Source organism: Salvia splendens, chromosome 11, assembly GCF_004379255.2.
Source record: "Salvia splendens isolate huo1 chromosome 11, SspV2, whole genome shotgun sequence".
NCBI lineage: Eukaryota > Viridiplantae > Streptophyta > Magnoliopsida > Lamiales > Lamiaceae > Salvia > Salvia splendens.
The window spans coordinates 32,651,194-32,668,061 of record NC_056042.1 but is presented as its reverse complement, the minus strand read 5'-3'; the positions used below and the strand labels follow the sequence as shown (position 1 = coordinate 32,668,061).

The window sequence follows — 16,868 nt, the reverse complement described above, 5'->3', positions numbered from 1 at the left end:
ATCCCGGCTTCCTCGGAACTCCAGCAAGTATGATCACAAGATCCATACCTTCAGAGCACTCTCCAGCTGCCCCTGCCCCAGAAACCCTCTCACCTATAACCAAACATGCCAATATCCCATTTTCAGTTTTCCTCAAGAAATATAGATACATACATAAGGGCAAAAATATTGTACTCCCTCCATCCACGATATTCATTTTCGTGGCATCCCGAGCCATTTCTTTTTTGATAAAAATCAACACTTTAATCACTAATAATTTTATCTCTCTACACTTCAACTTACTACTAAATGTATCATTTGACAAAGAATCTATAAATAATTATTGCAGAGGCTCAGAAAACAATACCTTTGACATGGCAGAAGTAATGACTTCTGAAATTGGCTCAGTTGTGTCACCAATTCCAAGGCTGATAACTTTAGCATCTGCATTTTTAGCAATGTGTGCATTTCTCCATCTTTCTATCTAACAAATCATATGCATAATGAGATTCTAATCAACTACACGTGCATTAGATAAAACAAGAATTATCAAACACAATTAGAAACAATAGTCCTGAAATAGACCTCGAGAAAGAGATAGCCAGCTTGAAGTTTAGCTAGGTTTTCGTTGCACGCCACATTTGTCTTGTATGCTTCATCAAAAGTAGCATCATCAGTCAGAATACTGAAGTGAAGTTAATGCACTGAACAATCTCTATATAGTGGAAGAAACCAATCGGAGCGCATTCAAGAATTACATGTTCATCCTCATGACTAAAACTCTCTCTTTAAGGTCAAGTGCAATATTCATCTTATCAATGTGTTGTATTCGTCACTACACATTCATAGTACACCACCTTCTTTCTAGCAGTGAAACATTGCTCCTAAAAGTTAGCTCTCTCATCTTTCAAGCTTCCGTACTCCGATTTAAACACAAAAACCAAGTTTTTAAGGGGGAAACAACAATTTTAATTGGATATGGCATGCAACATTTAACATTAAATTTATACGGATGTGAAATCACTAACAACTGGAGAAACTAAACTGATATAACCTTGCATCAGCCAGTTCTGGAGTTGTTCTTCCCTGCAGAGCTGAAACCGGACAGAAGATTCAACAGGAAACTGCCCCCATTTTTCTTAGTAGAATGGCTCAAGTTGCTTATCAGAGACCAATGTGTGTCAAAGTCTGGCTCATAACCCTTCTGCTGCATCACTTTCAAGAGCTCCGACGTCTTGCTAATGTTCTTCTCTGACCGGTATCTATTAATCACGCAGTTGAACGCCTCACGCTGTGGAGTTTCACCTAACTGGATCATGGATTTAAGCAGATCTTCTGCTTCCACCACTCGACCGCCTGCACTCAATGCACTAATAAGAGTGTCCCAAGTAGTCATACTCGGTTTTAAGTCCCTACACAGCATCTCCTTATGAAAATCCAGAGCAGCATCCAACTTTGGCCATTGCAGAACCTTGAATGAGGCAGTCGTAGCTGGTGGCCTCCGGATGGCTTCCTTTCTGCAGCATAACGTTCAAAAGGTTGACTGCTTTATCCACACGGCCATACTGGGAAAATTGTTTGATTAACCTATCATACTTGATGTGGTTCGGTGTCAAACCTTTCAACACCATTCTGTCAAGAAATCCTACTGCTTCATGAAGTCGACCCTTACTGAGAAGTGCCTCAACAATATCGTTCTGAATGGCCGAACCATGGATCCAACCTCTCAATTCCATTTCTCGACTCAAATTCAAGGCTGGCTCAAGTTCTCCTTCATGGCAGAGAGAATTGATAACTCCTCGTAGCGTACGATTAGTTGGCTTCAGATCTTTCCTCATCATAGTTGTCAGGTAGTGAAGAGCGTGTGATACGTCTTTATGCAACAGGAGTCCTCGAATGACAAAATTGAAAGTATCATCAAATTGTAGTCCTCTGGTTTGAAGAGCACCAATCACTGTATCCAATGTCTTCCGCCTCGATGAAATGTGAAATATCAGAATATTATACAGCACGAGCTCTGGGATGCAAGTTACTCGAAGCATGAGCTCTTTCAAGCTCAGTGCAAGAGAGAACTTTCCGTCTCTGCATATGAGGCGTACCATGCTACTGTAACTAGAAGGGGAGATACTTAAATCCTTTCGTATCATTACCCGAGGGTCTCTCGAATTTTCTTCAAGTTATTTCGTTGACAATAGCCTGTAATGGAAGAGTTACACATCTCAGCATCGAGAACTAAGCCCTTCACTTCCATGAATATACGAGCTGCTTCTTCAAACCTTCCCAACTTGCAGAGCCCATTCACGAAAGCAGAGTGGAAAGGGAGCTGTGCAGAAGTCTGATTCCTCAAGCACATATTTCTCAGTTCAACAGCATTCTCATAATTAGTCCTGCACAAGTGAGAAATTAAGCGAGTCAATGCGTCCATAGGCGGAGGCAGGCCCTTAGGGATCATAGTTTCGAGAACCTTGTACGCTTCTGCAAACCTTTTCTCTTGACAAAACCCACTCACAATACGACTATAAGGTATGTGGTAATAAGACAAGGAGGCTTGCTTTGAAAACTCGTCTATCAAAACACAAGCAGTACCAGTGAATCCTTGACGACAAAGTCCTTCAAGTAATGAGTCAAAAAATCCAAACTGTCACAAGAGCTGACAAAGACCATGGCTCAAATAACTCTAGTGCCTCACTTAACAACTCGTTCTTGCAGAGATGACGCAGAATGGCCTTTCCATCTTTCACTTCAGGCAACCAATTAGATTTGCGTGCAAGATTCAAGTAGAAGTGAAGGCTCGCCAAGTCACCTTTTTTGCATGCATCAACCAACAACGCAGAGTAGGTACCATTATCAATTTTGTAACCCCTTCGTGTCATACCATCAAAAGTGTCCTTGCCCTTAAAGTGTATCCCATTATGCAGTTAGTCGAACAAGCAAATTTAAAGTGCTTTCATCGAGTAGATAAGTTGATTTGGGCATGGTCTCGAAATGATGGTTAATGACCTTGGCATTGAAGGGAGCTCGACAGAGGCAACAAAATAACGAAGACAAGGCAGGTAAAGATATTTCTTGGCCCACCGTGTCATTTCACCCTCCATTATGAGAATATTTTCTGTGTCTAAACTGTGTAATTTCTCCATTATATAGGAGTTGAAATCCGGTATCATGGCATCATCGAGAACTGAGTAATTGCTCTCTCATACTCATCCAGATCCGTGTGTAAATAGAGTCCATTACCAAGTTTGTCAAAACTCTGCTTTAGTAATCCTTTGTCATTGTCCCTTCTAATCTTCACACTCAATGGACTCAGCCCCAGAGCTCGAATCCTTTAGTCTAGTGGATCTTCCGTTGCTGAGAGTTTTAGATTAGCCCATTACGGTCCAGGCCAGTCCACAAGTGCCACTTTAAATGACTATTGATTACATTTATTTACCATGCGGAGTTTTGTTATACGAACCAGGACATGAATCATACAACAAAACTAAAGTAAATATTTAATCCTTGATAAATTAATGGATCATATTGGAGAGGCAAACTCTGAAACCACCTAAGACCCTGGGGGTTTTTTTTTTACTTGATCAATCAGCTACATTTTCTTACCAGGTACACAGAACACTACGAAAATAAATACAAAAAACTAAACTACATTTTTAACAGCCTTGTAAGTAAATGAGTAGCATTCCAGTAGTTTCAAGTTCACTTCAAGCTGGTCTATTATTACTCAAAACAAAAGGATATTGAACAAAAAGTATCCACAAAAGAAAGATTGTAATGATATGTATACACATTTTGATTCGGAAAAAGCAGCCATAATCTGAAATTAGAGATAACATGAGCAGGATAATCTCAATAAGCATAAAACCATACCGAATCAGAGCCGGGGTCTGATGCTTCGCCTTCATCTTTTTTGAGAAGCCCGTAGAGTCTTTTAAGGGCATGGAGATCTGATTGGATGTCCTTCCCATCCATTACCTTCCAAAAACCTTTGCCTAATATCACCACGTACAACACTACAGTGAGGAAAAAACACTTGATGCAGCATATTATATTTCTAGAAAACATAACATGGAGCGAGTATTCGCTCAAACGTACATACTAAAGCATGCGACTAGCCACAAAAAAGGGGGAAAATGAACCACATATCTAAAGATAAGCCCCACGAAAAATGTTGACACTGTAATTTCAGTAAGAATTTCACCATTCATACCGAACAATTATTTGATAGCCTCAATGCCGGCATCAATTTAACAATCAAAACTCTGTTTCCATCAGCGCTAATCATCACTCAAAATGATGATTTAGAGTTGCACAAAAGGAAATCGAATCGAATTAAACTTTGAAATTAAGACGACATATTCCGATTTCAAGGTATCAAACGAATCCTCACTCAATTAACAATGAAAATACAAATCAAAATCGCATATAATCGCAAAGGCACATAGAATAACACCGGCGATATTGAAGGATACCTTCAAGTACACGATGGAAGGAATCGAATAGGGGAGATGACGACGGAATCGCAGTACGATAGGAGGAGAGGGAATCAGGCGGCGGCACAGTATGAGAGGCGGCGACGGCCACCGGCGACGTCTAGCAGAATGAGAGACGATGGCGGGTATCGGATTCAAAATAGGGAGGGAGAGAACATTTAAAATTCAATTTAAAGCCGTTCACCGTTAAAATTTAATTGACCAATTGTGATTCGAGTGAAATGTTTTGGATGAAAATTCAAAGCATAATGTCTATAACCAAAATCGTAAAATAGTATATGTTTAGGACTAATTTTAATCTTTTACCCTAGTTATTTACTAATTTTCTTTAATGACCATATGCCATGGCCGCATTTCTACTGACATTCATACATAATAATAATATTCAACCAAATAAAAAATTGTTTAACCTGATTTTCAAATCAAGTAATCGTGCTTTAATAAATACATGGACAGCGATATCTCAACATAATAATTGTATTACGAATTAAAAAATTCACAGTTCTTTAATTTATTACATCAAGATCTGTAAGCAATTTATTTGAATTCGTTCGAGTCAATTTCTTGGGATTAAGACATTGGTTAAATATAGGAGTCATTATTAATTAATTGTCTATTTGGATTTTGAAAACGACAAAGCTTTGTCTTTATTCATAGCTTAAGACATTTGATTAGCTAGCATAATTCACGAGATATTGCAAAATAATAGGGATCGACTTCTAATATTCAATTTAATTAAAAATTATTATGAGATTATTAAAGAAGACATTCTGTTGTCTAGAGATGGAACATTTATTTTGTCTGCACATATATGGTAGCTCAGTAGCATATTAATTACTATATTCTTAGTTTATTTATTAATAGATATGTGTTTTTCAAGTCTACTTTACACTTTCTTCTTCTTTTTTCTATATAGAATCTTTAAATTTTCCAAATTTTATGTAAATTCTTATGCAAAATTCTTAGTAATGAAATGATAATTTACCTAAAAATTATTTTTTGAATAAATTTTAATTTAGTTCCGGCCACTAATGCCTTGTGATTTAGTTTAATTATAAAATTAGGTGATGACTATTTCTCATCAATAATTCAGTCACATAATGTGCAAATTGTGAGATTAAAGTATTAAACTGTCGCAAGAAACATAACATTGGATATGACGTCTTAACCCAAAGGGAGACCTTCAAGATTTGGTAATTAATCAATACTGATAATCTAAATAACTTTTGTTTAAGAGATTATTATTAACCTTTTCTATATTAATGTTAGATATAAAATACTGCAATATATATCATGCTATAATCAATTTTTAAATGTAAATTTCATTCACATCATGTTCATTATCTTTGTTAATTAATTTGTTTATTTTTTGCGTGTATGCTTCGATCTATATATACTAAGAGTCACTTATTTCATTCTTATAAAGTTGATTGTGATTGTACTGGTCTCTTTAAAGATATACGCAACTACCTCTTATAAATTAATCTGTATTATTAATTTAGTGGCATAAGCTTTCACACTATACATCTATATTTAGGAGCCAATGTATTTTTTTTCTAATTAATCCATCAATTTTATAATCTACCAATTGACAATGCCTAGACCAATCAACGTGGACTATAGAATAAGTCTATTGGTCGAGTAATTTGGACGATCAACATGCATCTATTTTAATTATGGGTTTGTTAGGGTTTTAATTAAAATTTTATAATTACTAATTAAAATTAATTAGTACAAATGTGCCATGCATTCGAACGCATAGTGGCTCTTAGTTCCTCAACATTTTTTGAGTTCTTAATATATGATAACGTCATATCTAACATATTAGTACTAGTTTCTATCTAATCCAATTTTATAATCCATTTTATCGCATTTCATATTTTGAATTAATTGTAAGTATAGTATATATGTTCCCAATTTCCAGTTCGGGTTGGTTTCCAATCATCATATGCCACTTTAAATTTCACTATATATTACTATCAAATGTATAAAAAGGTTATATGAATAACTGAGAATGAAACATAAATACGAATTATGAATGCATAGGAAGCTAAGGCATGTTAATTCATTGCATAAGAAATCAACGAATATGTATAATTCTGACTGATATTGGCATTTGACAATGAACAAATTGTTTGGAATATTCATGCATTTTCAATTCTAAGTTTCAACTTTTGTTATTTTCATTTTAGTTTGCAGGATGCATTAGTTTTTGCGTGGCAATTAAAAGTTTATTAAAAGTATATCTATACAACTACAAGGGGACGTTTACATTGAGAATTAATAGTCTAGATTGATAAAAAAAACAGTACTATAAGTTAAATCTATTAGTACTATTTACTTATTTAGATGGATTAATTGAAAATTTGTGATATTCAAAGACATTTGATAATTTTCAATCATTTCAGCTAATTTTACTTAATTCATTCCCTTTGAATTAGTAGAATTATTAGAAAATAATCCCAGTGATAGAGTTAAATTTTAGCACTCAATCATCCATAGTGTCGATCATAAAAAAAAAAATATGTTCGTTAAGTAAAGATATAATCTTTTAGTGTGTAAAATTAGCTGAAATGCAAATTACTAATCATAATGTAACATGTTTCTAATTCTAACTATGAAACAACACTGAACTGTGAAACACATAGCTAGATATCAATTACTGAACAAAACAAGTGATGATCACATTTTACATAGCACAAAGAGACCAAATCAAGAACAAAGATTCTCAAAAGTCCCAAAAAACAACAACCTTAACTTCCTGTCTCTCACCATCCACCAAAATGAAAACCCTAGCTAACTAGGCTATGAGGTAGTTACAACTTACAACAGAAGGGTATGCATCTATAGAAACATGGCCAAAACTATTTTGGAACCATGAAAAAAACACCAACTCATGAGAGAGTTGGGAAAAAAAGAACCCTTCTTCAAAATAAACCCCACAACAAAACTCTAGAGGTGATGATCGATGCCATCAAAAATGGTGGATAGCTACTCAACAGGAAAATCAAGTAAAAAACTATATATATAGATATAGATATAGATATAGATATATCGTCGTCGTGTCATCAACAACTTGCATTCCTTCATACGATAGCACTGCGTAAACTCTTCACCAGTTCCTTCATGTTCATACCGGAATCGCCATCCTTCTGCAAATAAACCAACATATAAGTATAAAGAGAGAACTGAAACTATTTTACTATAAGCATGTGACTAAAACTTTAACTGAGCCAACAATATATCTAAGAGGGTGGGGTTTTAAATGGATTTCTACTTAGTAATAGATTGGATTGTCGTCGACTGTGTGCTGAAATTTTAACCGAGCCAACAATATACCTAAAAAAGGCTCGAAGGGTTTGAGGGAGGGTGTACTGGCTATTGAAAAAAGCAAACAATATCCGACATCGGTGTATACCTGTGCAATTATTGTTATGCTGAGGGAAGAATCTCCGAAAGTCATGGCGCTGCTATTGATAACTGACAAATGGAGCTTCTCAATCTCTGCAACGATTTTCTCCAAAACCCCTTTCCTCTTCTCACAGTGGATGCTAATCAGCACATCCTTGTCGCAGAATCTCGCTTCGATCTCCGGGAGCGGTTCGCAGACCGCTGCCCCGTTGGAGGAATCCCGATCTCCGGTGCCATCTCCACCGCTCACTTCGTATTTCTTGACAAACACCACCGATTCCACGGTCGTCTTCTTCGCCTTCTCCTCTAGCGCCTTCACCTTTTCCTGGAGCTGCTTCATGTACTTGATCGCATCTCCAAGAACCGAGGCCTTATCCATCTGCACGGGCGGATGCAGAAAATTGTTTTAGTTCAAATGGAAAAACAGTAATTTTCTCAAACTTTTTTTTTGTTATGGAAAGAGCTTCCACACAATTATTCAAAAAAAACCCTAAAATTCAACAATATTATATAAATAAAAAGAAAAGTACTAATTGTATGTAAAATTTAGTATACGATTTTTTTTTATCAAATTCTGATTTTGCATACCAACTTAGAATCTGTACTCGACAATCATACGAATTGGGTGTAAATCCAACTCGTTAGCAAAATCAGATGAAATCGAAACCTCGTATTTACCTTTTGAGGCCGGGGACGAGGGCCGACAAGGCGATGAACCTCTGGCTAAGCTTCTCCCTCCTCTTTCTCTCAGCCAAGATATGGTCTTGTGCTTGAGCAAGCTTGGTGTTGGATGGATTGATTCTCTTGATCCCATGGCATGGCTTGATCACATTATTCGAGGTTTGGTCAATGGTTTGAGGGACCATGTCTCCTCTTTAGGCCTCACAACTCCCACACAGGGCTATGTGCAAAGCTTGTTAATGGAGGGGGTGAATTTGACATCCTCTCTTGCTTCAGCTGCTTAGACGGCCGCGTTTCCCCACCCGGGCCCGCCTCTGCCGCCCTCTTGAGGTCTGGCAGAGGCGGGTTCGGGATGTAGGAGTGATGAAACCCTTCCGAAAAGCACAAGAACTTGAGTTGAAATCATCCATTATTGGCCATTGCTGGAAAAAGAGAAATAATCCATAATTCCCTGCAATTAATTATACAAAAAATTAAATAATTTACTTGATGATTTGTGTAAATTGGAATATATTAAAATTGTTCTTACGAAATCAGCTATGTTTCTGAAGGTGGAAATCTCCATTTCTTCACAAGAAAATATAATTAAGGTAACCTGCATAAAAATCAAATAAAAATCAGTTTGTGTGACTTTTTTTTCTTTCAAAATTGTCAATATTCTCTCGAGGCATAAAGTCTTAAGCTTTGAAAAAAATGAACTAACCTCCAAATTCTATGGACAAAACTGCACTTTTTTCTGTCTTTTTATGTTATTTTCCACTCAAGAATTAATCTCTTCCAATTGATAAGAACTTGTGCTGGTTTTATAGGTCTAACTAATGTGATTTGGTAATCTTTGTAGCATTATTTTATTGCAAAGTCTGCTGATGGAATGAACTGGCGTTGTGGACATTTAATTAATTTCAACGTATCTTTCGTCAATTATATGTGAACTAGTTGTAATATAGTAATAATTCCGTTTTATTGGGATCTAACAATGGGATAATCCAAAACTTTAAGGCAGGTGTAAAGCAGCGATCAAATAGAGCTGTCTTATTAAGAATTTTTGAAGACTTTTTAGATGTTGGATTTGAAATTGCTAGTGGAAAAACTTTATCAATAATCATACCTGTTTTTGTTTCTCGATTTCAACATTTTATTTCAGCCACACTAATCATTAGAGGCGGCAATAAAATATCCATTGATATGAATATCCAAAAATCTAAAAATTAATTTCTTGAAATTACGTAAACATAGTATAAATCATTATCTATATTAATATTGAATACAAATTCGATTTATGATTTATTCAATTTTTATACACCTAAATCAAAATGTACCAAAAATTTAAAATCATATCGAGTAAAATTCCAAAAATTAATCAAATTTTAAATTAGATTTTAGTCGGATTAGATATTTGGTTTTCGAAAATTTTGATTAGCGTAACCAATAATGATGATTAGTGTATTTCCAATCAAATTTCATTAACTCCATATTTCTCGGGGGCTTCCCATCCACATCGTGATGACTCATAGAGATATTAAATATACCAAATTAGGCGCATGATCAAATATGCCTATCTTGATTAAAATAAGAATTAGAGTGTAATTATTAAATTTTGAATGTTCTTTTCATAATAGTCAACTAATGGATTTGACTCTCCGGCCAAATGATTTCATTGCCATTAATTCCGTGTGTCAAGGTTTGTGTGCGGTAAATGGGTCGGGTTGAGTCCGAAACATCATCATCCACACTTAGACTATATATATTTATATTTTTTATTTATATAGTATATTTGTTAATTTTTACTTTGAGTAGTGTGGAATATTTTCTACATTAAATTTGTCGCACCATATATTCGTGTCTTACTAGCTAGTAGTTCTCATTCATATAAGAATTAAAGCTATGAAAAATATTCTAAATCAGAAATGGGACAACAAAAAATTAGGAATAAAGCTGTTTAAACACAATCCACCATGGAAGAGTAGTTTAAAGTAGAAATTCAAAGATCATCCTGCATTAACACACATTTCTTAACTGTATGTTTCTAATTTACTCCCTCCGTCCCGGATAATTTGTCCCATTTTTTCATTTCGGTCCGTCCCACATAATTTGTCCCATTTCACTTTTACCATTTTTGGTAGTGGACCTCATATTCCACTAACTCATTTCTACTCACATTTTACTATAAAACTAATATATAAAAGTAGGACCCACATTCCACTAACTTTTTAACTCACTTTTCATTACATTTCTTAAAACCCGTGCCCGGTCAAAGTGAGATGAATTATCCGGGACGGAGGGAGTACTATTTATGGACCTTGGGATCTCCACTTCTCATACTTGAATCCGAGACCATTGGGTTCGGCTTCTTTAGAGATCTCTAGAGAAGAAAACCATTTTTATGACAATTTTTTATGAAAAATTATGTGAAGTGATATCCATATAAAAATGTCTCAACAATTAAATCAATTGCAATTAACAATCTATAATGAAAGATTATACTGTTGAAATATTATTAAACTTGATTTTGTAATGGAAATATCTAGATATTGTAAAATTGTCTAGAAATAAGCTTGAGAAAACATCTAGATATTTTAGTAGAAATATCTAGATATTTTAGGAGAATAATCTAGATTTTAGATATTACGTAAGAAATATCTAGATTTTTATAGATAAAAATCTAGATATTTAGAATATAAAATTATTATGTAGATTCTAGAATAGGAAGAGGACTCCTATAAATAGGAGTGAGTTGTAACATTTTAGATAAGTTGAGAAGTTGAGAGAATTTGAGAAATAAAGATTGTCTTAGTTTTCCCCACACCAACATCTCCTAAATCACTTCCCAAATATTCCACCCATTGTCCCCTCAAATATTTCCTCCAAACTAAAATACTCCTCCAATATATTTCCTATATTCCAACAAAGTGGTACCAGAGCCATAAGTTCCTACCTATAGTATGGCTAACTTGCCATCGTTCCAAGTCCCCATGCTCAATAAGAGCAGTTTTGATAATTGGAGTATCAAGATGAAAGTATTATTGGGAGCCCACGATGTTTGTGAGATCGTGGAGAGTGGCTACGAGGAGCCGCAAGACGAGACCGATCTATCCCAACAACAAAGGGATAGATTGCGAGATGCGAGAAAGAGAGACAAGAAAGCTCTCTATCTCATCTACCAAGCTCTAGGGGACGACGATTTCGAGAAGATCTCAAGTGCAAGCACCGCCAAAGATGCGTGGAAGAAGCTCCAAATCTCGTGTATTGGTGTGGAGCGAGTAAAGAAGGTACGTCTCCAAACTTTAAGAGGAGAATTTGAGTCTTTACATATGAAAGAGTCCGAATCAAATGAAAAGAAATGGTGAAAAATTGGAGGATGTTAGAATTATGGAAAATATATTGCGTTCTCTAACTCCTAATTTTGAGCATATAGTAGTTACAATTGAAGAAACAAAAGATTTAGAGGAAATGAGTATCGATCACTTTTGGGATCGCTACAAGCATATGAGGAGAAACAAAAGAAGAAACGGGAAATTGTGGAGCAACTTTTAAAGTTGCAAGTGAGCCCAAAGGAGAAAGAAGAAAGTTCGGGCAATGGTGGTGGTCGACAAGGAAGAGGTCGCGGACAAAGACAAGATCGTGGTCGTGGCCAAGGATATGCTCGTGGACGTGGACGAGGCTATTTTTCGAACAATGAAGAAAGAAAGGAGTTCCCAAATAAGGGACGAGGAAGGAGTTCCCTACAATCGAGGTACGATAAATCTTCAATAAAGTGTTACAATTGTCATAGATATGGGTACTATGCTTCCGAGTGCAGAGATGCAAAATCAAAAGTTGAAGAGAAGGCTAATTACGTGGAGAAAACGAATGAAGAAAATGGTTGTGTCCTTCTAGCTTATAAAGGAAAAGTTGGGAGAAAAGATGATACGTGGTACCTCGACACAGGAGCGAGCAATCATATGTGCGGGAACATAAGCATGTTCGTGGAGCTTGATGAATCAGTAAGTGGTAACGTCTCATTTGGTGATGAATCTAAAATTCCAGTTAAAGGGAAAGGCAAGATACTATTTCGTTTGAAGAATGGAGCTCATGATTTTATTTCTAACGTATATTACGTGCCCAATATGAAAAATAATATTTTGAGTCTTGGACAACTCTTAGAAAAAGGTTATAATAAGGATTATAGCCTTTCAATAAGAGATGGCAAAAATAATTTGATCGCCCAAGTGCCAATGTCTAAGAATAGAATGCTTTTATTAAATGTGCAAAATGATGTGGTGAAGTGTCTTCAAGCATGCTACAAAGATAAGTCTTGGTTGTGGCATCTTCGATTTGGGCACCTGAATTTTGGTAGCTTAAAATTGCTATCAAATAAAGAAATGGTACGAGGATTACCGCCCATCAAGCACCCCGATCAACTCTGTGAAGGATGCTTACTTGTGAAGCACTTCAGAAAGCCATTCCCAAAGGAGTCAAGTTCGAGAGCTCAGAAACCATTGGAGTTAATCCATGCAGACGTGTGTGGACCAATCAAGCCAAGCTCCCTCGGTAAAAATAATTATTTCCTACTATTTATTGATGATTTTTCAATAAAAACGTGGGTATACTTCTTTAAGCAGAAATCAGAAGCATTTGACGATTTCAAGAAGTTCAAGGCCGCCGTTGAGAAAGAAAGTGGTCTAGAGATCAAAGCAATGAGGACCGACCGAGGTGGAGAATTCACATCCGGGGAGTTTCAAGAATTTTGCAAAGAAAGAGGAATTCGGCGGCAATTAACGGTTCCAAGATCCCCCCAGCAGAATTGAGTGGTCGAACGAAAGAACAAGACTATCGTTGAGATGACTCGGAGTATGCTAAAGATGAAGAATTTGCCCAATGAGCTATGAGCAGAAGCAGTGGCGTGCGCTGTATACCTGTCTAATCGGTCTCCACCAGAAGTGTGTGGGGAATGACTCCTCAAGAAGCTTAGAGCGGAAGAAAACCAGGGATCGCACACTTGAGAGTGTTCGGGAGCAAAGCCTTATGCACATGTACCGGATCAAACGAGGAGTAAACTCGATGACAAAAGCAAGCCATTCATCTTCATCGGGTACGACTCTAACACTAAAGGCTATAAGCTATATGATCCAACTTCGCAGAAAACAATGACTAGCCGAGATGTGGAGTTCGATGAAGAAAGAGTATGGGATTTCGGCTCGGACAATGACACCACTTCCATACCTCCATTTGGAGATCCAAGAATAGACGAGCAAATAAGAGAGGAACAACAAGAACAAACAACTCCACCTGCACTCCTGCTACATCTGTTGAAGGCTCGCCGCCATCTTTCTTGAACGAAAGAGCCACACAACGCGCACGAAATTTGGCTGAAGTTATGACGACACTGAAAGGTTAGAAGATCTTACCTTATTCTGCTTATTTGCTAATTGTGAACCAGTCAACTATGAAGAAGCTGCAGAAGCTGATGGCATACTACCTCGGTGTGGAAGTGAAGCAACTTGAAGATGGAGTATTCATCACACAAGAACCACTATGCAAAGGAGGATTTTGAAGAATTCAAATGGAGGATTGCAAGCCAATCAACACGCCGGTGGGAGTGCGGGGTCAAGCTATCTAAGAACGACAAAGGAGAAAAGGTGGATCCGACACTATTACAAGAGCTTGGTTGGAAGCCTACGGTACTTAACTTGCACAATGCCAGATATATTGTACGCTACTGGGCTCGTAAGTCGCTACATGGAAAATCCAACTACTTCCCACTTCAAGGCAGCAAAGAGGATACTCCGCTATCTCAGAGGTACGATCGACTATGGCCTATTTTATTCACAGTCTAATGATTACAAGCTTGTTGGCTATAGCGATAGTGATTGGGCTGGAGACAATGATGATCGAAAAAGTACAAGTGGATATGTTTTCTACATGGGAGACACTGCCTTCACTTGGATGTCTAAGAAACAGCCAATTGTCACACTATCAACATGCGAAGCCGAATATGTGGCCGCCACTTTCAGTGTTTGTCATGCAATTTGGCTCATGAGTTTATTATCGGAGCTCGGGTGGCCACAAAAGAAGCCAACAACTATTTGTATGGATAACAAGTCGGCCATTGCGCTATCCAAAATCCAGTGTTCCACAACCGAAGCAAACACATCGACACCCGCTACCACTACATCAGAGAATGCGTTGCAAATCAAGAGATTCAAGTCGAGTATGTGAAGTCGCAAGATCAGGTTGCTGATATCTTCACAAAGCCGCTCAAGCATGAAGACTTTATCAAGATAAGGACATTGCTCGGAATGACAAATCAAGTTTAAGGGGGAGTGTTGAAATATTATTAAACTTGATTTTGTAATGGAAATATCTAGATATTGTAGAATTGTCTAGAAATAAGTTATTACACACAAATTAATATTCATTTTTTAAGAATAAATTATTACATTTTATTTAATTCTATCAAATAGAAACTAAAAAAATCAGTCAAATAAAAAGGAATCATAAAATATATTAGTAGAATTATATTTTAATATTTATGTGCATAATTGGATAGAAATTAATTACGTCTTACGTAAATCTATACTTTTTACGTACATATTCTTTAAATATTCCATCCTTTGTTGTTTCTGTTGTCAAAATGATAAATGAGAAAAAAAGAGAACGACTCTTAATTATGCTTTTTTGTTGTAGTAAATGTAAGGACCTCAAGAGTAGAGAAAAAAGGGTATAATTGTCCTTCAAATCTGATGCTTTTAAGATGAATAAATCCTTATTGAACTGGTCTGATTTTCCATAAAAAAATCTGTTTATGGTCAGCCATAATATGACCATTTACCACTACTTTTTTTATATGCACTATGCGACAATTAGCCGTGGTTATATATAGGTTGTATATATGCGCACGTAACAATAATTATTTAAGAAGACCAAATTAATGCAAACAGACAAATTAAAACAAATTTACACCAATTATTAATTACAATAAGCCGAATAATTAATTTATACACGCAGTTACTATTTAGGGGAGTATCTTGTACAGGATACGATGTGATTATGTTACCATTATTTAGTGGTTTAGCAAGTGGATTTGGTGGATAATTAAGCCTGCTTAATATATGTCCTAAATCAAGTAGGCCGTGCCCATATCTTGTAAGACATGTAAATAATTCAAGAAGATTAATTTTATAGAAAATTTGGTGGAACAATTGATTAATTGGATGATTTTTTTAATGCTTTCTGTAATTTACAATTACTTTTGGATGTATTCATAGTAAAACTAAAGTACAAGAAATTAAAGATGAGAATTAAGGTGATCTTAATTAAGTCGAGATGTGTTGTTAAAATTAAATTGGATTGATCAATGTGATTAATTATCATAAATTGATTTTTTTTATCTTTAAATGAAGAAATTTGCTGTCGGTGAATCGGTGGTCAGATTTATTTGGCTAGAAAAAGTTATACATTGAAGAATAATGATTTAGACTTTAGAAAATCACAGGAAATTTCTTGAAAGCTGGCATAAAAAAGGCATTTATAGTAAAAGTAAAAGAAAAATAAAAGTAGAAGTTTAAGAGTTGAAAAGTTGATTCTTCGCTAGTATTCTATTCTTAAAATTTAAAATTAAATTTTCTTTTTGTGATGAGCATATAATCTTGAATGGGGTGCTTTTCCAATTTTTCAATTTTCTTAGTGATTTTTAAAATTTCCAATCGAAAATGAGGTGCTTTCTTTCTCATCGTTTTCAACCTTGATTTTGTTTGGATGTTCAAATTTTCTCTAAGATCTTTTCTTTTACTATGTACTAATAAGGATTTGTATTTGAATTATTTTCTAAATGTATTATGTTATATTATATTAAAGAGATATCACCCACAGTCCAAAAAGAAATCAATATAATAGAACACGATATAAGACAATTTATAACTTAATAGTAATATTAATTTCCTTCAACCAATAGATTAAGAGTTGGAATCACTGCGACCAGCTCTTATATTTAAAGCACAAGTGACAAATGTATAATTAAACTTCTTGTTAATTTTGTTAATTTACAAATCCCATTGTTCAAGAAACTTCCGACAATTAAGATTATTAATTAGGTGTGGTTAGTATAAGGTTCGAATTGCAATTCCGATCAATGGATAATCCATCATTATTTTTTAGACCGGATAGTTTTTTAGGGATTATGACGATGGAACAAATCTAAATCTAAAATAAAATAAATTAATAGCAGTATAATTATAGTCACAATACTAACCTAACAGATTTTGGCAATCAATATATAGTTTCTTTTGAACCCCAACATGCAACTAATTAATTTGTCGTATACACTTCTCA

At 35.5% G+C, this 16,868-nt stretch overlaps 1 protein-coding gene and 2 pseudogenes across 1 annotated transcript; 1 reads left to right on the top strand and 2 right to left on the bottom strand.

Moving 5' to 3' along the window:
• Positions 1-51: 51 nt before the first annotated feature.
• LOC121754828 lies at positions 52-3,441 on the bottom strand (annotated as a pseudogene).
• A 4,051-nt stretch (positions 3,442-7,492) lies between these two features.
• LOC121754827 lies at positions 7,493-9,123 on the bottom strand (annotated as a pseudogene).
• Positions 9,124-14,234: 5,111 nt separating this feature from the next.
• Positions 14,235-14,756, top strand: LOC121754825 (secreted RxLR effector protein 161-like). Its single transcript, XM_042150124.1, has one exon. The coding sequence runs from the start codon at positions 14,235-14,237 to the stop codon at positions 14,754-14,756; it is 522 nt and encodes a 173-aa protein (XP_042006058.1).
• The last annotated feature ends 2,112 nt before the right edge of the window (positions 14,757-16,868 follow it).

Bases quoted from the DNA above. Each gene is read 5' to 3' on its own strand.
- LOC121754825 (XM_042150124.1), top strand. From the start codon at position 14,235: ATGCCAGATATATTGTACGCTACTGGGCTCGTAAGTCGCTACATGGAA.